This window comes from Atheta coriaria, unplaced genomic scaffold (assembly GCF_025399875.1).
Source record: "Atheta coriaria isolate IRGN ID8LTWV9N9 unplaced genomic scaffold, Caltech_Dcor_3.1 hic_scaffold_9_pilon, whole genome shotgun sequence".
Lineage (NCBI taxonomy): Eukaryota > Metazoa > Arthropoda > Insecta > Coleoptera > Staphylinidae > Dalotia > Dalotia coriaria.
In genome coordinates, this window is record NW_027045451.1 from 6,342,090 (window position 1) to 6,364,961 (window position 22,872).

Consider the following 22,872-nt stretch of genomic DNA (forward strand, 5'->3'; position numbering starts at 1 on the left):
TTTAAATCATAGATAAGATAATATTTGAAAAATTTAGAATATAACATGTGCCTAAAAAATTTCCGTTGCGATTTTCTCGGAAAATAATAAATATACAAAAAATTTTCTCCCTTTTGTTCATGCCGTTATATGGATGTATAAAATGGCAGATTTAGTTTTCCTATTTTCCAAAGTTGACCAAAAACCTCTCAAGAAGATCAAGAGTTTACACTTGACTCTTTTTGACTCAAAAATGGAAAACGCTAATCGATTAAGTTTTCCAGGGGATGAAAGATATCAAGCCAGTTTTTCGCTAACATCATTATTTTGGTGGTGGTAAATTCAAAACTGATCAAATAAAACTACCTCTCAATTTCAATTCCATTAATCCAGGTTTGGTTGCCCTATCTTATTTAGTTTTTAAGTTACTGACCATTTTTAATAATTACATAAGTGTTGGTAACTGTAAATTTTAACATGTTATATAATGTAAAACTTAATTTTAGATACGAATATGAAACCCGTTTTCTATATCTCTAATGATTTTCAAGATAAGTGCTAAAAACTGGTTAATTCGTTTTCTCTATCATTTCTAAAAAAAAAATATAAATATTAATATTACAACTTTTTATTACCAAATATAGAAGAACATGTGATTTTTCATATTTTATCTTAATAAAATTTTGTTCAAAAATAAAGCTATTTGATAATAATAACCCAAACTAAGGTTTTGTCGCTATTCAAATTACATACAATTTTTTTAATTAAAATTGTTAATTAGGCCCAATCGATGTAGAAAGAAATTATCTAACCGAATCCGAAAACAGAATTTAAAAATTCCAACTTTTAGTTTTGAGCATAAAAAAGAGAAATCTTTTGCCTTTTTAGAACAAAATCTTTTGTTGAATTTTTATGCATTCTTGTTTTAAAAGAGTGCCATCTTGTACAGAATTTTTAAGGATCAAGAATATTTTTTCCGTAGCCCTTTTAGTTCTCAAGATAATCGCGCTGGTTTTACGAGAAAAATTAATGAAAAAATTCAACCCTGTTATTCGGCCAAAATATTTTAAGAAAGTATGTTCGACCCTATTCTTTGGCCAAAAATATTTTAACAAAGAAGTTCGACCCTGTTCTTCAACCGAAAAAGTTTTAAACAAAAAGTTCGACCTCGTTGTTCGACCAAAAATATTTTAAGACAGTAAGTTCGACCCTGTTCTTCAACCGAAAAAATTAAGAAAAAAATCGACTCTGTTCTTCGACCGAAAAAATTTTAACAAAATAGTTCGACTCTGTTATTCGACCAAATAATGAAATTTTTGGGACAAAAATGGCTATTTTGAAAGTGCTTTTTAGTGTATTTCTAAAAGGGTTATGGGGTTGAAAAGATATGGATCGCATTGAGAGGGTCTTACGTTTTACGATGGCAATAAAAAACTTCAAATAAATCAAATAGTTCTCAAGATACAGCGTCTTGTTCACACCATGTTTTAAATTTTCTTGAAAAATGCTAATTTTCAAAGGGCATTTTTGGGCACTTCCGACAGGGTTCGCGCAACGGATTTTTTTAAAATTGCGGACGTAGCGTTTTCGGCGGTACCGGCCGGCCGCGGTTTTCTCTGTAGCACTTTGAATTTCGCAGCGATCGGGCACGTTTATTATATCGGAGCTCTCCAGCGAGGAAAATAGCAATACTTAGGTAATAAAAACGTGCTTTTCAGCGCGGCAACGTATCAGTAATTATAAGTAAGTTACAATAAATAATTGTATGATAGTTGTTTTAAAATATAAATTAGAGGTATTTCAGTAAAAAAAAGAACTGAATATCTTTTGTTTTTTATGATTGTTGATTATCTTTTGTTTCTAAATGGTAAGAATTTAGATATTTTTTACTGCGGCACATACTATAAAATGTAAAAAGTAAATAAGTAAAAATGTAGTGTATGAATTTAGATATTCCAAAGATAGCAGGAAATCTTCATGGTATAGGGAAAGGGGGATTGTTTTACTCCAAATTTAACGCGTGCGGGCCACGGGCAGTAATGAATAAATCAAAACTACTGGATCGATTTTAATTACATGGGCTATATATTTTATACCACACGTTCACAGTTTTTCTGTAGTGTACCTATTTAGTATCAGTATTGCAACCGTGCGAAGCCGGGGCGGGTCGCTAGTAAAATACTATACTACCTTGGCTACCTAGAATTTTAAAAATTTGGCGTACAAAACTGTTTTTTTCTCATGAACTCATTTCTCATGATTGTTTTGCCGTCATATTGAAGTATAACAGACTCTTTGCATTTGGCATACTTTTTCAACCATTTATGAAATGCCAAAAACGCGCATACAATATTAATATTTTTAAATATTTGAAAACATGATGTTGGAACCAAAATGGAAAAATAATGCTTATCAATATTCCGAAAATATCAATACAAACCAAATTGAGTCCTGCATCGTTTTTTACAACATTTTCTAATTACATGCAGAATGCAGAATGATGCAAAGAATTCATTTTTTCAGGTCTTATTTCAATACCTTAATTAATTTTTAAGTTATTGACTATTTTCAATAAGTAGACAGAAAACAGTAAATCGAGTATTATTATGATCAAACTTTTAATGTCAATATAGTTAATATGTACTATATTGACATTTTAAATTCACATTCAATACCTACTGTTTAATAACTGACGATAAGATGTGTGTATAAATTAATATCACTACATAGTATAAAGTAAAGTCGCTTTTTTTTCCGGTCCCTTTGTGAGCTTAAATCTTTGAAACTACGCAACGGATTTTGATGCGGTTTTTTTTAATAGATAGAGTAATTCAAGAGGAAGGTTTGTATGTATAATAACATCCATTAAATAGTGGAGAAGTACTGTTATTTTTGAGGTTTCTAATGTGATATCGCAAATACAAAGTTTTCGATTATTCCCGTCTGCTCTTTGTGCGATGCTTCGTAACTTCCCCCTCCAAGCATAGACGTGTGTATGTGTGTACGTGTGGGTTGAAGTTGACCGGTAGATGTTTTTGTTTGGAGAAGGAAAGTCGCTTTCTCTGTCTGTCCCTTTGTATGCTTAAATCTTTGAAACTGCGCAACGGATTTTTTTAAAATTGCGGACGTAGCGTTTTCGGCGGTGCCGGCCGGCCGCCCGGTGCGGCAAGAGCGTGCCTATAAATAGCGCGTCTGAGGCCGCGGTTTTCCCTGTAGCACTTTGAATTTAGCAGCGAAGATATTCCAAAGACAGCAGGAAATCTTCATGGTATAGGGAAAGGTGGATAGTTTTACTCCAAATTTAACGCGTGCGGGCCACGGGCAGTAATGAATAAATCAAAACTACTGGATCGATTTTAATTACATGGGCTATATATTTTATACCACACGTTCACAGTTTTTCTGTAGTGTATTTAGTATCAGTATTGCAACCGTGCGAAGCCGGGGCGGGTCGCTAGTTACATTATAATTGCAAGAACGTCCTTTATTATTATTTTTAATGCAAACACATTATCTTGAGCGGCATGCAGCTAATAATAATAAGGACCACAAATCGAAAGGAAAAATTCATTGACAGCAATCAAGCAAGCTGAACAGCACATTGTCAGCGTAAAAACTTTTGGATTTGCCGCGTCTGAACGAATACACAACGCTTTACATTTTGGATCCAATGTACCTGAAATACAACCAAATAGAACTTTTTAAAAAGTTGTCAAAGATTATTAAAATGTTACCGTAATGGAAGCGCAAACAATTAAATCAATAATAAAGTTCATATCGACTTACTCTGTCCCATTGCTACATCAGTTATTACTGAAAGTAACACAATGGTCGCCAAAGAAAATACGATTGTAGATGACTTCATCTCTGTATTTAAAAATTTTAAGATAATAAACTTTAAAATGTGTTATATTTTGTTTAACTTTTTTTGGTTGCTTAGTTTATATAGTCCTAAACAATGAAATAAATTGGTACTGATAATATTCATTGAATATAATTGTATATTTTACCATTCTTTAAAAAAAAATAATTATTGCCGGAAAAAATATCAACTAACCACTTTTGAATGTTTATCTAGATATTAATACATTTTAGATTATATTCTAGAACTCTAAATAATTATTTTGCAAAAACATAACAAAAAAATACTGTGCAGATTAGCTAAAAATAGAATAGTATATTTTTAATTCATGAATTGACGTCGGAAATATATTATAGTCTGTTTATTATCGAGCAGTTATCTTTTAGCAATGGTTTAGTATGATAATGTATTACAAGGATATGCATACAATGATTGAAGATTGAGCCAGCATGCAAAACAACAGTTGGTATAATCATTATTTGGGGGTTGAAGAAAAGCAGCCTTTCTACATAACTGTTGACATTTTTCTGCATCTAAAATCAAATTAAAAACATTATTTTAAATGAAAGTAAAAATATAAATAGACGAATATACCTGATAAAGTTTCGGACAAAGCAATCATTGTACAAACGTGGATTATAAGCATCAAAGTAACTGTAGTATTCATTTCAATGAAATTTCACAACCTGAGTTTATCAAGAAAATAAATTGGTTTGTCTGAATATATACCTACCTACGTCAAGCAGTATGAGATGATAAGATATAGAGTAACATTTTAATCCATTTTTTAATTAACACTATCACTTATTTTTCTTTTTAAGAAATTAGCAAACATGTATGCTAAATTCTGCAAATACCTCCATTTATATCAAAATAATTTTGAAAAAGTGATCAAAAGAAGTGCCCCGAGTGAGGCTCGAACTCACGACCTTAAGATTATGAGACTTACGCGCTGCCTACTGCGCCATCGAGGCTTGGGCCAGAGTTTTTCTGTTGTGTATTTACGTTAAATTGTACTAAAAATATATGAATATTCGTTTTAATAATTTCATTATAAACTGTTATTATACTGGTTTGTTGTTGTTGAATATGATATAAATATTCAGCATAATATCAGTTAACACAACATACAACTAAAAAACAGTTTTCTATTAGATACATTTTATGACAACGTAGCGACCTCTGTCAATGAGAAGATTATTATATAATCACATAAACTAATTATTATTGGAAATGTATGATCACAAATTAATCTGTACCGAATAAATCACAATGTTTATTTATTATTTTTTTACACTTACAAACATTTATGTACAAATACATTATTTTTAATTTGTTCTCGCCGAGTTGAAATCATAAAATATACTCCACATAAAATAAAATAATCTACCAAAACTCAAAATAATCGTATAAGTTTGTATAATTTTTCATTATCACAATGCAACACCTAATTGGTTTCGTACTCATCTGCGCGTTCTTTACTTATTTAAATACTGTACGTCAAATTGTTCTTGAATAATAATAATTAATTAAATCTAGTTATAAGTTATAAACATCGGTAACTATTTGGCACCTACAATTTTATTACATTTTACATCTGCGCATATTCAATATGTGCCTACTGTTTGCAAAATAATTACGTTCTCCTGGACATTTATCTTTGTTCATATACGTTATTTATATTATTTTATTACCTGATGACATCGCGATATTAATATATTATCGATGTACATATTTAAAATTAAATGAGCAAATTAACATGGCAGTGATATAAAATATGCTTGCATGAATATGATATAATTTTGTTCGATTCGAAGTAGATTTATTTTGATAATAAAAAAAATCAAAAGATTGCCCCGGGTGAGGATCGAACTCACGACCTTAAGATTATGAGACTTACGCGCTGCCTGCTGCGCCACCGAGGCTTGAAATTCAGGCAACCAATTTAATTTTGGGAATTACAAATGGCTACTATCCATGTTCTGATAATTAGTGTTATAATTGAAATACAATTAAATCAAGCCATTGATCCAAACATTTTACGCCCTTTGGTCAACATCAGACTGACGGCCATCACGGAGAGTAGAAAAAACACCAAGCCAAGGAACGACGTCAATAATCGGCAACGACACCGCCATTTTTTATCTTCCTTCATTCGTTTTGACAGCATCTCTGACCGAGGAACGTCCAGCGTGAAATCAGCTTCCGGCCGTCCACCAGGCTAAAAAATACAAACAATTATAATATCATCATTTTCTACACCATCAAAATAGTTAATACTTGTAAAGAATAGACGAGCATTTAATAAATAAAACGCATCATGCACGAGTGCACCTCAACAAAACGATATTAAGTAATCAACGTTAAAAGCCATGACAACTGGTTGAATCAACGAGTTAAGCTTAGACTAGCAGTAGAAATGTCATGATTTTAGCACACGTAAAACAAACGTAAAGATCTTTTCCGTTGTTAAATGTTTGTATGGCTTTGCGTGCGGATATACCACCAGCGAGAACAAAAGGAATAAATCTTAGTGTCGTTGCAAGATCATGACAAGCATGACAAAATCATGTTTACGGTTATAAGATTGCGGAACGTACAACAGAGTAAACGCCATTTCAGGAGATTTAATTAAGAAATAATCTTGATATGAAAATTGCAATACATAGTTTGTAAAAACAATTAATATATAAGTTGTTTTAGTAAAGTACGATATAAACAGATTGAAAAAGGATTGCCCCGGGTGAGGCTTGAACTCACGACCTTAAGATTATGAGACTTACGCGCTGCCAACTGCGCCACCGAGGCTTGCTGAAACCGGAAACTACCAAAATTTGCCACAAAAATGGCTAATAATATATAATTTTAACAAAAGTGCCCCGGGTGAGGATCGAACTCACGACCTTAAGATTATGAGACTTACGCGCTGCCTACTGCGCCACCGAGGCTTGAAATTATTGTAAAATAATTAAATTCTCCATAAAAATATCTCGAAAAACTAAAAATATATGTTTAATCAATAATAAAGATAAAAAGATGCCCCGGGTGAGGCTTGAACTCACGACCTTAAGATTATGATTTTGATTTGATTAACAAACTCTTTATTTACATAACAAATCAAATACATAAAAATATATATATACATATTGCAATATGGTATATAAACTTATGGCTACAGTTTTATGCTTATTTCCTACTAACCTTTACATAAACAGATATTCATTATTTTTATTATATGGATCCAGTCTTAATGTATTACAAATTTGTACATACTATCTTCTCAGGTACTTATTTACATTTTTATCGTTAGAATAGGAAAATGAGCTGGGAAAAACCTATTTGGTTCCAGTGGGGTTTTATATTTACCATGGGTTTGGGAAGATTGGTAATTGTTCATATGGCAACTTGTACTTGCTAGGAGTTCGATGCCTGGTTATGTTTCGGATTAGGGTGTTGGAATGTTGGGTCGTTCGATGGTAAAATTTATTGCCGTTTTCGTAGATTCGTTCCAATAGAGGCAGAGTGTTACTTTGCCGCCGAATTGTTGCATTTTTGGTGTATCGGTTCGCATTTGTTGCGAGTCTTAAGCATTTGTTTTCAAATTGCTGTAGTCTTTTGTGGTATGTTCGGGCTATCAGCAATGCCCACGCTGGGGCAGCGTACTCTAAGAGCGGTCTTAGGGTGGTTTTGTATAGCAGAAGTTTGTTTTTGGGGATATATTAAATGCACTTTAGTTTAAATACAACCCGCTTGAACGGCAGCACTTTAGTTTTCATACTTTGCACTAAGAAATTCATACTATGCACTATAGATTGTATAACTTATATTTTAATACAATGAACTTATATATTCAGGTTTAAGCTTAAATTTGCTTTGAATCAACTTTTTAAATTGAAACTTTATAATTTTGTTACACAAATCTTATGGTAATGTAATGTAAGGGGTGTTACGAGGTTACGACAAAGTTAAATTTAAAAATAGGTGTATTGTATATTGCATATAAAAAATATCGTAAAATACAATGTAAAAAATATAAAAATATAAAACTCTTGGAAATATGAAAAAACCTAAAAACAAATATTAAAAAATTCTAAATAGGAACTATTATAATTATTTCACTGAATGAGTAGGATGAGGAGGATAAACGTGCCACGAACCACGTGCATCGCAGATGTGAAAAAAATGAAGCGCAATAAACAATATCCCAAAAAAGCTATTTTACAACCTGAATGAATTGAACTATATTACTATATTATAAGTTAAGGGTGTTGGGGCTAGATCCATTTCTCCATGCGCAGGCGCACGTTCAAAGTTTGGAGCATGATCGTGCTTCTCCGCGTGCACACGACTGAACGAAACTATATAGCATACAGGGCAAGTCGCATGATTTGTAATAAGAAAAATTCAGCAATGCAAAGTTTGGAAGCTTAGTTATTTGATTAGTGGGTTGGTGCGAGGGGGTGGTCGGGGGGTTTGGGGTGGGGGGTGGTGGTTAGGTAGGCTACCTTGTCTGGTAATATTTGTGGGGCACACGTAAAACACTACCGTAACATCCTGTATATAACCTTGAAAAAAGTTATGCGCTGGTTGCATACTTTGCAAGTTTTATAAGTGCGAAGTATTAATTTCATAGTGGAAAGCATTTTATTCAAGTGGAATCCATTTTTCAAAGTGCAAATATTTATTTTTAAGTTCAGTTCTGCATTTTTAAGTGCAAACATTTATTATAAGTGCATTTAATGTATTTACAAGTTAAATATCGAAAAAATAAAGTTCGTTTAATTACATGCCTTTGTTTTTTATACTCAATACACTATTTCTGTGCATTAGAGAGTACAATTGCATTAAGGCTGCATTTGCTTTTATGAGGATGCTGTCAACATGTTTTTTGAAAGTAAGCTTGCGATCTATTGTTAATCCTAAATATTTTACTTCTGATTTTTCTGGTACTGTTTGTTTGTTTAGCTCAACTGTTTTATTTTTATGTTGTAGTTTTCTTCTTTTTGTTGCTGTCAAAAGTTCGGATTTATTAGCATTGACATTTATCTTCCACTTCTTGTAAAATTTCTCAACGGCTCTTAGATGATTTTGCAATTTCATACGCCCAATTTTTTCATCATTTGATGTACTATAGATTATTGTATCATCCGCGAATAATGCAAGTTTGGTGATGTTAGTTTTTGGCAGATCGTTAATGTATAGGCAGAATAGTATTGGCCCAAGGATAGATCCTTGGGGGACACCTGCATTAATGATCTTCGTTGCTGACTTATGATTTTGTACTTTTACATATAGATTTCGGTCTGTGAGATAACTGTGTAAAAGGAAGATTAACTCGCTTGGCAGTTTCATTTTTATCATTTTAAAAATCAACCCTTGGATCCATACAGTGTCAAACGCTTTTTCGATATCTAAAAGGGCCATGTGAACAATTTCATTTTTGTTCCACGCAAGTTTCACGTCAGTGAGAACCGTTGCTAGCTGGTGTGTGGTAGAGTGTCCTTTTCTAAAACCAAATTGCTCTGGCTGTATTAGTTTGCGATTGGATATTTCTTTATCCAATTTTAATAAAATTGCATGCTCGGTAAGTTTTCCTAATGTGTTAAGTAAACTTATCGGCCGATAGCTGCCAGGATCTTGTTGTGGCTTTTTGGTTTTAGAAATGGAATTACCTCTGCTAGTTTCCACAGTGTGGGGAAATGCCCTAATCTGAGAGTAGCATTGATTATCGTAGTGAGATGAACTATGGTTTTCTTTGGGAGATTTTTAATAATTATATTTTGTATGCCATCTGGACCCGGTGCTTTTGTCGCTGGCAGCTTCTTAATAATTTTCTTTAGTTCGCGTGGTTTTACAAAAGTGGTTAGGAATCTCGGTTGGCCCTTGGAAGCAATAAAATTATCTACTTCTTCAGCAATTTTTTCCTGTTCGGTAGTCATTTGATAGTCGCTAGTGCATATTGATGCAAATTTATTAGCTAATACATTGGCTTTTCCGATGTTGTCAAACGCGTATTCGTCCGGCGAGGTTTTTAAGGGTGATACTATATTATTAGTGTGTTTCATGGATGCCAATATTTTCCAGATAGAATTATTTTTAGGAGTGAGTAATTTCAGTCGTTTCGACCATTCGTTGTTCTTATGTTCACGGATATCGTTTTTAATTTCGATAGACATATTTAAGTATTTACGCAGAAAATTTGAGTTGCGAGTGCGTTGGTACCTCCGCCGAATTGCATTTCTGCGCTTTATTGTTATGAGCGTTTGCACCGGAATCTCACAATGGGGACGTTTGCAAAATCGCTTTTGTTTAATGCATGCATTCATTGCCGCGATAATGTTATCGGTTAATGATTGTCCTGCAGTATCTAGGTCGGCTGGGGTATTAATGTTCTTCGGTATTTCCGAATTTTCAACAATTTTTCTCCGAAATAGATCCCAGTCGGCGTTGTGATAATCCCATTTATAACTAACATCGCATTCCTGCGCAAAGTGATGGTTAATTCAAATGGAACATTCATTTCATTTCATTTTCTTAGGGATGGGTTCGGTGTCTTCTATTGCTTGTTTGGCAATGTTTAACAGTTTTTCACTAATTTGCGCCATTTGGCCACCATTTGATTTAAAATTACTTGTACCCAACGGGGTTGGGCACGTTTCGGTTGCGGTATGTTTAAATTTTATTTTGTAAGATTTCGCTGTTGTTTCACTGTCGCAAAATTTTTAAAGTTCACCACAAGGGCAGTTGCTGCGCGCTCAGCTATTGCTCAGACACGTCCGTCACCCACGATGGTTGAGACGGAACTCCTTAAGATTATGAGACTTACGCGCTGCCAACTGCGCCACCGAAGCTTGCTGAAACCGGAAACTACCAAAATTTGCCACAAAAAAGGCTAAAAATATATAATTTTAACAAAAAGTGCCCCGGGTGAGGATCGAACTCACGACCTTAAGATTATGAGACTTACGCGCTGCCTACTGCGCCACCGAGGCTTGAAATTATTGCAAAATAATTAAATTCTCCATAAAAATATCTCGAAAAACTAAAAATATATGTTTAATCAATAATAGAGATAAAAAGATGCCCCGGGTGAGGCTTGAACTCACGACCTTAAGATTATGAGACTTACGCGCTGCCAACTGCGCCACCGAGGCCTGATAAAACCGGAAACTATTAAAATTGGTCACAGAAAATGACTTGCAATGTAAAATTTTAACAAAAAACGCTTACTAAAACTTAACGTAAACTTTTCTTTGAATGACAACATCTGATATTCAATCAATTATTTAATCATTATCTAGTCCTATAAATGCTTAATAATTTATCAATGCTTTGTTTCCCTGTCTTGTATTCATGATGATATTTATCGTCTTGGTATGAAAAGCCTTTGTACCAGTGTTTAACATTAACAAAATACACAAATAAATCTTGTTTCTTCCTTAAAGTTACACGCGGTTGCAGAAGTTACATGCAAATATACAATATTTTAAGCTTCTTGGTTTGGTCGTTTATGCATCTAGTAAAGTATTCAATGTACGCAAGTGCGATTGTACAAACTGAGTAAGAATGTTATGTGAAAGATGCATCGTTGCATAATTTTTTGCAGAAGATGACCTTTAGGGTCGCATTACCTTTCTTCACATTTACTCCTTTCCTTCATTCTTCAATCTAAACATATTCAAGCAAGTATTTAAATTTGTGATAATCAACTAAGTATTTGTATTTTATTTTTCAAAAATATCAAAATATTTAATTTAATAAATATTTGCTTGTCTTTAATCAGAAATCTGTAAAATTTTCAAATTAATTTTTAAATCCAATCATGTAGCTTTTTTTGCAATCCGCCATATGAGTAATTATCCAGCTAGTAAACACGAACACCTTGCGACCGCAGACGCGGGCATTGCAGACGTGGACAGAGACGACGCACGCGGCAAATCATAATACAATTGTAACACTTTCGCTGATTGCCGCCCGTTATGATGTAACGCACAACGCGCACGCGGTCGCGACTGACACACTCGCAAAGCCACATGCTCATGCTCAATAATTCCTGCAAAGCAATCTCGCAGAATACATACAGCACACACAGAGGCGCGGAGAAAGTCGACTCGCACATTGCCTGAAAACAACACGAGTGCAAATTCGCACCGTCGCTTACAACTTGCAAAAGAATACGCGAGAGTAAGCGAGTGAGCGTGTGCATTAACAAATTCGATTGAGGAACAAACTCTGCTGACAGGGCAGGATATTGCGTTTGATGAGATTATAAAATAAATACACAACTGTGAAATTGCTGCTAGACACTTTTATGACTTCAAATTATTTTCCTATAATTTATTAATTGAACAAAGTATCAAAATAGCTGTAAAAAAGCTGTACTAATAACATAACCGCAAATCACATCCATTCAAACCTTCATAGGTACTTATTTCAATACAATATTACAGAAGTAAAAATTCTCAACCTTTCTAAATATTTCTTGAATTCTTTTATCAACGAGTTTATTTTATTGTTTTATTTTTGTTCACATAAACTTTTCCTAAAGTTTTAACTTGAAATTCAACATTCCTTTAATTTAATTTCTTTTCATTACAAATTGCATAAAACATAACTAATTATACGTTTATACCAGGCAGCTTACAACACTTTGTTTTTGTTAAATCATACTTAAACTAAGTTCAAGTTTTTGGCATGAATAGCCAATACCACACTGTTTTTCTAGCAAATCGTGTGAATAGTAGGTAAACGTGAACTACACTTCGACAACCTTAATCGAACACGATGCCGGTACATTTTTGATCTGCACACGGTAACGTCACACGAAGACCACCAAAACAGGCTGAAGTGCAGAACAAATGGTTCATTTGGCAAGACACAAGAAAACACAAGAACAGAGTGCAAAAGAACACGATGAACATGCTTTTGGTTCGACTTTCTCCCAATGCCGTGCACCTACACTTACAGCACGAAGAAGTTTGCACGCGTATTTGCCTTTCCTCGTTATTAGTCACAAACAAGCCGTCTGAATAAACTGAATAAACAATTGTAAATTGCCAAACAGCTACACAGTTCAAAATTGAACGTTCGAAATTTGTTTTTTGGTAGTGGATTTCACTTTTACTACTTTGCGATGTTTGGTTTTAGTTTTATGACACTGAAAACTCTGTTTGCATTGTAATCTCACATTAATCAACACCTGTGTAACACTAATGTTACATTATGCAATTTTTCGCGAGGAATTATGCATCGATTGGTAACAATGCCGAAGATGCTAATGTGTGACCGACGTGCGAATTGCAAAAAAAACTTGGAAAGCGCAACTAAAAATTAAAAACTTGCTCAAAGCATAAAGTTTAGGAAATACATTTATTGTTTTATGATATTTATTTCCTTATCTATATTAAAATCTACATGATTGTTAACAGGTAATCTGTGAGGTTTCTACGGCAACCGTTGTTGATTTGGGCGGAGCTCAAATGAATAGAAAAAACAAGAGACACTAATGAACAGAAAAATGTCGCAATAACACTTCACCTCGCATCGAATGTAATTGTTAATTGCAGCTACTAAAATAATGTATACCTACATGCGGGTAATAATATGCAAGCGGTATGAACGTGACTTTAAGACGCGACCCAATTAATGCCGCGTCAACCTCCGAGATACGCCATGATTACAAATCCGCTAATTAATATTTTGTCTCTCGACTCGCGCGTATACAAGTAGGTGTATTCCGAGACCTTCTTAGTGTTGTTGTGTTGTCACTTGCAAGTATAGAGATTTATTCGTTTCTATTTTTATTGCGTCGTCCATCCTGTAATTTACTCCGACTTGCGTTTTGTCACCGATTTTGCGCGCCGACTAATTTCGACTAATTAATAATGGGTAATATTCGTGCGTGCGTGCATGTTGCTACACATGCTGCAATAACAAGACTTCTAATGAATGATGATGAATGTGGCACCTATTATTAAGCACATTTTTTTCGGTTTTTGAGCATATGCCACCGATTGCAAATTGTCGGCGTTATATAATCGTGGATTGCAGATGTCTCCATTGAAAATATTATAATATATAATTTTGAATAGTATAGAAATGTCTTATTAGGTTGTCATAGCAACCAGTGTATTAGTGAAATAAGGCGGCTCAAATAAAAAGAATTTCTTGGAAAATGTCCAAGTTTTTAATTTTAACGTAAAAACCACAACGAATTAAAAATCAATCAAGAACGTCATAGATTTTTAATTATTGCAATTACATTAACGCCTCGATGGTAAGTGCTTTATTTTATAGCACAAAAAACTAACGGCAAACAGCAATATTAAACAGTATGTAAACATAGAAACCTCGTTTCAAGCGCGCGCAGCACGTGAAATATAATGTAACTAACCTAACCTAATTATTACATAATTACATATGACCTACCTAATAATAGTAAACAAGAATCCACGGCGACTGGAATTTTTTCAACAAACATTTATTTATTTATTAGCTTTTGCCCGCGATTAGATTTTAATATAAAGTAGCCTAACTAATTACTTTCTTATTATAACTATCATTAAATCTCCATATCAACTTTCAACATTAAATTTACACCCTAAAAGTTATATTATTGTGACAAAAAGTAGCCTATTTGCTTTTCCTTAATAAAAAATACCTCGATATCAAAAAATTATCAAAATATAATCAGTGGTTTATGCGTGAAAGTGTTACAAACAAATAAATTCACATTCGTAGTTATAATATTAATTAAAATTATTTTTAATCACTTAATAAAATTTTGATAAATATCTAGTCCTTATAATTCAAAAAAATCATATTCGTGGTAAATAAACACCTGTAATTGCATTGAACTAGATAACTTCAAGTTATTTAAGTTAAGTAAAGTGGAGTTAAGTAAGTTATTTAGCACTTGACGCTCGGATCATGGCACTGGACGGGTCGGCGCTTGTTTATTTATTAATTCGCGGTTTTTGCATGTGCGATTTTGCGATTCGCATGGGCGTTGTTGTTGTAGATGTAGTTGTAACGTGACTCTGCGCACGCACGGTCAACCTAAGTTGCAACAAGTTGCGCCAAGTTACCGATTATGCAAAAGTTAAGTTGAAGTTGAAGTGCGTCGGTCGCGAGAATGCCTCGACCTGATCGCCAATTGCAATTTCACAAGACGAAAGAAGTATTTTCAATGTAATAACAGAAAGAAAATGATTACTTCTCGCATTAGTTCACGCAACCACGCCCAAAATTAACAACTGCGGTCTCAGGTAACCATAGCAACTTAAGAAATAATTAACATTCTTCAAATAATTTATTTTATTTTCATTTTTCTTTCACAATTTTGTTAATGTAGCAATATATCCCCATGAGCAAATCGCACGTGACGAATGTAACTATTTCGGCGTATTGCGCTCATCTCATGTGATGCCCGATCACGCCGTAGGTATTTCGGCAAATGCAAAACGCAAGAATTGAAATCGCAGCCTCGCTCGCGGTGTGTACGCGAATCGATTGCTCAATCGCGCATGCCGGTCGGACTCGTATTACCAGCACCGCAAAATGTGCGCCAATATGCACACTGCTCGTGTGTCCGCCCGTCGTTTAACGTTAAACAATTTTTTTTGTTTTCGAGTCGCGGCGCAACGAACGGCCTTCGAAGGACGTTCGCCAAGCAGCCAGCAGCGTTCGTGCATGCGTCAGCGTCGTCATTTTAGCCGCATTTCGTAAATTTTTTCGACAACCGACACATGCGAACGCGAAATTTACGCCTGCGAGTCTAAAAACAGAGTTTCAAACTTTTGCGGCCATAAATACCAGATGGAGAGAATAAAACAAGTGAATATGTCACATAAATCATGTATAGGTTGTTGTTTTTACTGATTTATTTAAATGTTTGCTTCAACACCTTGGAAATATATGCAAATATTCAATTGACTGATATTTAACGCCCTCTGAAGGATAGCTGTCAAAGAAATTATAAAAGTTGACAAAACATCCGTTATTTTTCTAATAAAATTTTATTTTTAGTACGAGTATGATACAACTAATGAGTAAGTAACAGGAATTACGAGTCAATGTTGCACATTACCATGAGTTATTGCAAAAGTGATCGATATTTTAAACCGCTGCGTGAATTTCACGTCAATTCGCAGCTATTCATGCAAAACGAGGCAGAATTAACACGTCTAATGTTCAAGGTGTAAATTGTTGATAATAATAAAAATATACATTCTAAATAGATATATAAACTACTATTTCACGTGATAAAGCTAACTTAAAGTCAATATCCAGCGTTGTTGATTTAGGGCGTGTCAATTTAAACGAATAAAACCGTTACGCATCTTATTCTATCAGTGAATTTATTCTATATAAGAAATGTTGCCAACAAAACTGGAATGAGATGTCTCATCCATTTGTAAATCGAGTTGCAAAATATTGTACTCGTCCGACGACATGCCTGAAGATGCGCATGTTGGATTGTTGAATGCTCGTCTTTAAATTTCTTGTTGGCACATCGTGCGCATCGTACGCAATTTTTATTATTACCAGTACATTTTTAACATGGACTTGTACACATTTCATAATGTTTCCATAATGTTATAATGTCAAAACAAAACTAAAGAAACATTTATAAATGACTTTAAATATTTTGCAAAAACACGTTTTTTAAATTTCTTTTTTTGTGTGCATAAATAAGAATTAAGTAATTTTGCAAAATATGTATTAGCCAATGCAAATGAATGTAACACAAGGAAATTTGTATAAGGAAGTTGCAAATTGGGCGACACTAAGTACTTGACAAACAATAAGAAAGATAATATTTGAAAATATAAGATGAGAGGATTAAAAAAATCTTGCAAAAAGTTGAAAATTTTGTCATCTAAACGCTGAGTTACAGAGTAAACAAAAAATCGTTGTTTTCTCAGTGCGTTGAGAAATTGTTGACACTTTCTTGCTGAGTATTACAATCATCCGGTGTGAGATTATTTCAAAACTTGAGAAATTCTCTTGACAAATATGTTAAAACGATTTTTTTAATTTTTTAAAGTTAAGAATGATTTTTAATAATACATTTTCTTATTTATTCTTTTCATGTTACCCAATAGTGAGTCATGTTGGCGGATCACTACCGGTTATGATTTATGTACCGTTTTATAGGTGTTTCACGGTTTTAAGTGCACTTTACTCATCACTCACTCAGTACTTAGTAGCTACTCATCAACTTCATGGTATTCAATACATTCAACTCTAGTTTTAACATACATTTGCTCATTTTACGCGGATTTAAGTTGGTTGTTAAGTCGGTTTATCTCCAGACATACTTAAATCATACTTGCATGTATCAATTATTCACACAAATTATATAAGCACCGTTTATAGAATTTAGTAGAAATCAAACTCATTTCATGATTATACTCTTTATTTCAATAGAATAAGTATAGAGTATGCCATAAGCTAATTAGCTTAATTCACACTTGTCCTAAATTATTTCGATAATTAACGCACTATGGCAACACCAGACACCGGTTTCGCCTCTTTTAATTGCCGCCTTAATTGCTGTTAGATAATCAATTATTGTAATCTTCTTGGAAGCTCTTAAGTCAGTTAAAAATGTAGATAGTGTTGAGATCACTAAAAGGTACACTGACCCACTGCAAATTAGAGAAATCTTTTTGGCAAACACAGGACGAGGAAAAACCAAAGAATCAATATAAACAAAAAATGAAATTGAAAACTAAAGGGTAAAGGAGACATAACACATGTTACTTAAATATACATAAGTAACATTTTTGTCTCCTATTGACTTTAAAGCTAAAGAAAACAGTTTCAAATTTTTCCACAGATTATGTTATGTTATGTATGCCATTGGCCAATAAATTTAATTAAATTATATCGAGTCATCGCAGACTATTACATATATTACATATTTGCGCGACCAGTTATGCCACTTAAGTACGGCAACACATTGTAATTTTAATTAAAAGCGTTGCTCCTCAAAGTGAAATTTTGTTTCAAACAATTTGCACATGTGTGTGCTGATTTTGCACAATAATTAATAAATAAACGAGTATGAGGGACTGACGGAATGACGGAATGGCGGAATGAATAAACAAATGTCGTAAATAACGGTCGAATAAGGTCAATTTCTCGAAGCGGTGCACGACCGCCGCACCGGTGAAGACGGTCTACATTAAAACCATTAATATTGAGTAACACGGTAACGTGTTAATGCGGCAGAAACATTCGTGATATATGATATTTGATATATGATTATGTAAGTTTGATTGATTAATACTAACGCGCTTAATTTAATAGCGATAGTAATATCAATGGCAGCAATATGTATATATGTATTGCACTTACTAATATTAGAACATAATTTGTATATTAATGCCAATATTGGTATTATTAATTAGTGGCGTTAATTAATTTTGATTTAATTATATCTCTATATTAATAAACTAACTTTTTCTAGTGCTAGTACTATGCATATTGCAGTCTGTGTTACGTCAAGTGTAAAAAGGTTAAACTAATAAAATCGATGCTTACAAAATTTTCTAACTTATTAACGGGGTTAAATGTTAGTGCAGGAAAAGCTTAAAGTAATTAGTATTAAATTTCGATTTACATAACTTCCTGTTTCTTAAAATTACCTATTTAATTATTTCTTTTTAATTTAAAAACTAACTAGAGACTTGTTTAAATTTTATGGTATTAGTTTCAACACCTCTGCTTTGTTATATGTTACATCTTGGTATTCTTGGTGAGTTTATTGCTTTTCTCATCTTCATCAGGAAATGCATTGCAATCACCACTGCAATCACATGCTCAGTCAAACAATTGCAATGTGACTGGTAGATCTTATTGTGTGGCTAATTTTGCAGATACATTCAGCTCTAACTTGATGTAAGAGACATAAAATAGGAAGGAAGAATAAGGTAAGAGTTCATTGATGCAACTCAGCGGTTTGTGCTTGCGCATTAGTTCCTTTTTAATATTCGTGGTATATTATTGAATATCGTGTGAAAAATTAATTTATAAAAGAATAATAATGATTTGTTTACACAAAAAAAAGTATTTTTCTACTTCCACCTTTAAAGCGCCAGTTTTTCCAGGGTTTTGTGACACAAAAAGTGGTACTTTAACACGTTGAGGACGGCGTGTACCACCGGTGGTACACACGCGTCTGGTCTGTGGGACGGCGTGTACCACCGGTGGTACACGGCTTATTTGAAACGAGACTTATTCATTTTTGACTACGCCACTGGTTAGGTTATATATTCTCCTCGTTTCACCTATACAATCAGGGCCTTGCATCTTTGTCATCAAATGTGTGACTCAGATGACATATTATAATAAATAGTGACCGACCAAAGTTTCAGTTTTGGCTTCAAATTTGGTTTCGGCTAAAAATTGGCTGAAACTTTTGGCAGAACCGAAACTCAGTGTTCGTAAATTATCGTGCATCGTTCGGCTAACTCGCGGTTAAGTCGTGGTCGTCACTTGCCATCTCAGTTCGCACATAGTTTCGGTCGGACTCTAAAGATAAAGGCATTCATTACAAAGAAAATAAATAAATGGCGATGCAACTGCAAAAACAATCGCTTTTTGATACAGCAATGCATAACCACCAGTGGCGCACAGCTAAATTAATTAGACGGAGTTGAAAATGCTCAAACGCCGCCCGATGCGACAGACACCCAAAAACCGCGCCGTCCTCAACGTGTTAAACACGAACGACCAATGCCGCGACGAAAGTACTTTAGCCATGAGGTTTAGTCACGGAGTGGAGCTTGTGCCTGAGCTTTTGCCTACGGTGCAGCACAAATCACAGCATTGCATCAAGGCATTTATAACCTTACATTTACCAATAGTGTGCGAACGAATTTTGAAGATTTAAAATATATAACTTCAAATACAAAAACCTTAACGTGGAAATAATGTGGAAGTAGAAAAAATAGGGTAAGCATCACGTGGCTAAACGTTGTTAAACACTTGATTAATTAAACGCTTGCTATGCTCGCTCTCAATCAATCTCGTGACAAAGCCTCGTGTTTAGCCCCTTGATACTTAATACCTATACTATTCAGTACTTTCAGAATTATTTCAAAATACGAATAAGTTACAAATTCTCCTAACATAAATTTTACTTATTTTAACACCATTTAATTTACCTTCTTGCTGTGTAAAACGATAAATTACATGTTTCATTCAAATTTCTTCCTGTTCGTTTCGCTGTAATTAACTTAATTTCAATCGTGCTCACCGCAAACGTTCAAAAACCGTATAAATATAACTTTGTTCCCATACATAATTAAATTACAACTTTACAATGTTATAAGTTATGATGTTATTAAGCATTTTGCATTTTAACACACACACTAACATCAACAAAATGAAGTAAATAAGTGAAGATAGTCAAGTGCACACTCCAATTAAGTGCATTTTAAACAATTTGCACTTGCACTCATATATTGCCGTAGCTACAACATAGTCGATGGTCATTTTGCATATTACGGACGCTTTCATTAAACTCGGTGCACGCCGGTAACAGCTGTTACTTTTGCTTTTTGCTTGCAGCGCAAATTTCGTAATGCAGCAACTTCAACAAGTTTACAAATGAAAATTGCGAATTGAAAAATATGAAGTTGAAGTTGAAGTTGATGTAATATTTGCACTTGACTAAAGTAAAGTGTAAAATAAAATTTATCTTCTTAAAAAAAGCAACAAAAAAGCTTCAAAATTATAGAATCTAAATACAACACTGTAATATTAATTATTAAATCTTTTTGTGTAAATTCTGGATATTTAGCTCGAGGAAGAGTATATTACCTGATGAGTATCCGTTGTGTGCACGTCGTAAACGAGTTCCGAACGCTAACGGAACTCACAGCCACATGCAAACACCAAGCGTACTTAAGTCGCTTCCAAGTCTCACCGACGCATGCGTACATGAGCATTTTTTATGTGTAAGTGAACGCTGTGATGAGCGCACCGAAGAAAGTAAGAGTTGTGCATTTACATGATGTTTCTTGGATTTTCTTCGCTACTCCTATCGATCACTATAATTTTATAATCATAGCTTAGTTAACTTAATTAACCACAATTACCAACGATTAATTTAATTATAACTTACGCTGATTTTTCATACAGATATCATAAATCACTGTATAAGTTTATATTTTTGATATAAAAATGTAAAAATTTGCATTCGGTAAGTAATGGGCGAAATCACTTAATCACAATCAGCGCACTTGAAGATTTTTAATTCATTATCGCGACGCAGTGCGCAGGATTGCCGCAGGTATCTAGGTTAAACCGGCAATTAATTTACTTAATCAATGCGCGCCTCGGCGTTCGCGCCTCTCGCAAATCTTAATTTATTAATGTGCGAATGTGCGAAATGCAATCGGAATTTCAGTCGCCAACGAAAACAACAAATTGTAGTAGGCCAGTAGCCAGTGAGTAGTAAGTTGTTTAATATTCGAGGAGTGCTACTGGTCTTAAACTTGGATCTTGGTCTCGTTTGGTTGTTTACATTCTGGAAATTTTGCGCGTGCGATTTCGCCACTTTTCGAGCGTTTTGCGCATGCAAAACAGCTGGTTTTAAGGCCAAATAAAGCAATAATTGGATGTATTGGGTTGAGATTTGCTTCAATGTAAACAAGAACGATCAGGTTTAATCAAAACAAACATTAAATATTATTCCATGATTAAAATCCAGTTAAAAAACTTAATATTTTAAAATTTAAATACTCCTATAGATGGCGCTAATTGAAAATAATCTGTAGTTTAAGAACCAGCTAAACATTAGTATCTTGACACTATAAATTAAAGTTTTTATCCAAATTTCTAATTTCTACAAACATTTAAAAACATTTAATAATTCGAAAATAATTGCAATATCAATCAAAGCAAAAAAATTCCACACGACGCTAATTTATCCCCTTCTAATCGACTAAAAATCTAGTTGTACGAGTTATTAACATTATTAGCTATTTTATCCTACAATAGCATACACCTATGATTTATTACAACACTCGAGCCATAATACTTAATATTTATATTCTCGGCGCGATATTCTCGCTAATTTCACGAATTGTATCAATATATCACTATCGTGGCAATAACTTATTTAGACCACGCAATTTGTATGAGTAATGATGGAATTTTAAAATGTAACTAATACCAATACTAATAATAATATTTTAATTTTTAGTTTTTTTAATTTACACTTCACGGAATTTGTTTACTTTAGTTTACTTAAGACGCATTAAAAAAAACACTACAAGACATTAGAATGTTAAAACGTTGAAATGTCGTGTCTTAATTTTCGTATTAATTATGTTACTAAATTTAAGCGGAATTTCTTTTGCCGAATATAATTTATGGCGATAATTTAGAACGTGTTCCACATTTCGCTTAAGATGCATGCATTGGAAACTACACTGAAATATTGAAATTGAAACCGTGATCTAACAATTTAAAATTGGACCAAAACAAATAGAGAAAAAAAGATGAATGCGAATTCTCAAAGCATACTTAATCATGCGTGCCAAATTTTAGTTTAAGTAATAAATCTGGACATAAATAGTTTGAGCGTTAAATAGAACGCGTTGAAAGTTTAAAAATAAAAACACAAAAAGTTATGAATATTAAAATTATGTATGATTCATACAACTTTTTATATTTCTGATGAATTCATCGTTAGTAATTATTGTTATTATTCCAAGATACAATAAGTAAGCCAATGATTTTATGTCAAAATCGTGATCTTTATTTTCGTTTCTTTTTAAAATTATTTTATTTTATTTTTATGATTTTAACGTGTGTGTCCGATAAAAATCAATGAAAGTTGTTATGTACTCTTCTCGATCGCGCCGGTTTAGTTTACTTAAGTTAGTTGCATGTCTAATTTTGGTCAAAAGTTACTGATACTATTGAGGAATTGAAGTATGACTGACATGCTCAACTAGATTGACTCGATTAATTGAGTCTGGCCTGCTGTGTGTTCTGTTTAAGTCATTTTT

The 22,872-nt window shown here is 33.5% G+C and overlaps 1 protein-coding gene, 1 long non-coding RNA gene and 6 other non-coding genes across 9 annotated transcripts in view; all 8 read right to left on the bottom strand.

The window, feature by feature from the left end:
• Window positions 1-3,329: 3,329 nt before the first annotated feature.
• Window positions 3,330-3,888, bottom strand: LOC135798687 (uncharacterized). Its single transcript, XR_010549768.1, has 2 exons — window positions 3,766-3,888; window positions 3,330-3,655 (listed from the first exon to the last, which is right to left on the bottom strand). It is a non-coding gene; the product is annotated as an uncharacterized lncRNA (long non-coding RNA).
• Window positions 3,889-4,742: 854 nt separating this feature from the next.
• On the bottom strand, window positions 4,743-4,815 carry TRNAM-CAU (transfer RNA methionine (anticodon CAU)). Its single transcript has one exon. It is a non-coding gene; the product is annotated as a tRNA-Met (tRNA).
• Window positions 4,816-5,693: 878 nt separating this feature from the next.
• TRNAM-CAU (transfer RNA methionine (anticodon CAU)) lies at window positions 5,694-5,766 on the bottom strand. The gene has a single exon. It is a non-coding gene; the product is annotated as a tRNA-Met (tRNA).
• A 6-nt stretch (window positions 5,767-5,772) lies between these two features.
• The window catches only part of LOC135799098 (uncharacterized), a 31,158-nt gene continuing 14,058 nt past the window's right edge, over window positions 5,773-22,872 (bottom strand). For both annotated transcript variants that reach the window (XM_065312119.1, XM_065312117.1), the window contains exon 4: window positions 5,773-6,062. In XM_065312119.1, coding sequence (XP_065168191.1) covers window positions 5,859-6,062 — 204 coding nt within the window. In that variant the 3' untranslated portion in view covers window positions 5,773-5,858. The remainder of the gene's footprint in view (window positions 6,063-22,872) is intronic.
• Window positions 6,577-6,649, bottom strand: TRNAM-CAU (transfer RNA methionine (anticodon CAU)). The gene has a single exon. It is a non-coding gene; the product is annotated as a tRNA-Met (tRNA).
• On the bottom strand, window positions 6,717-6,789 carry TRNAM-CAU (transfer RNA methionine (anticodon CAU)). Its single transcript has one exon. It is a non-coding gene; the product is annotated as a tRNA-Met (tRNA).
• On the bottom strand, window positions 10,761-10,833 carry TRNAM-CAU (transfer RNA methionine (anticodon CAU)). Its single transcript has one exon. It is a non-coding gene; the product is annotated as a tRNA-Met (tRNA).
• On the bottom strand, window positions 10,923-10,995 carry TRNAM-CAU (transfer RNA methionine (anticodon CAU)). Its single transcript has one exon. It is a non-coding gene; the product is annotated as a tRNA-Met (tRNA).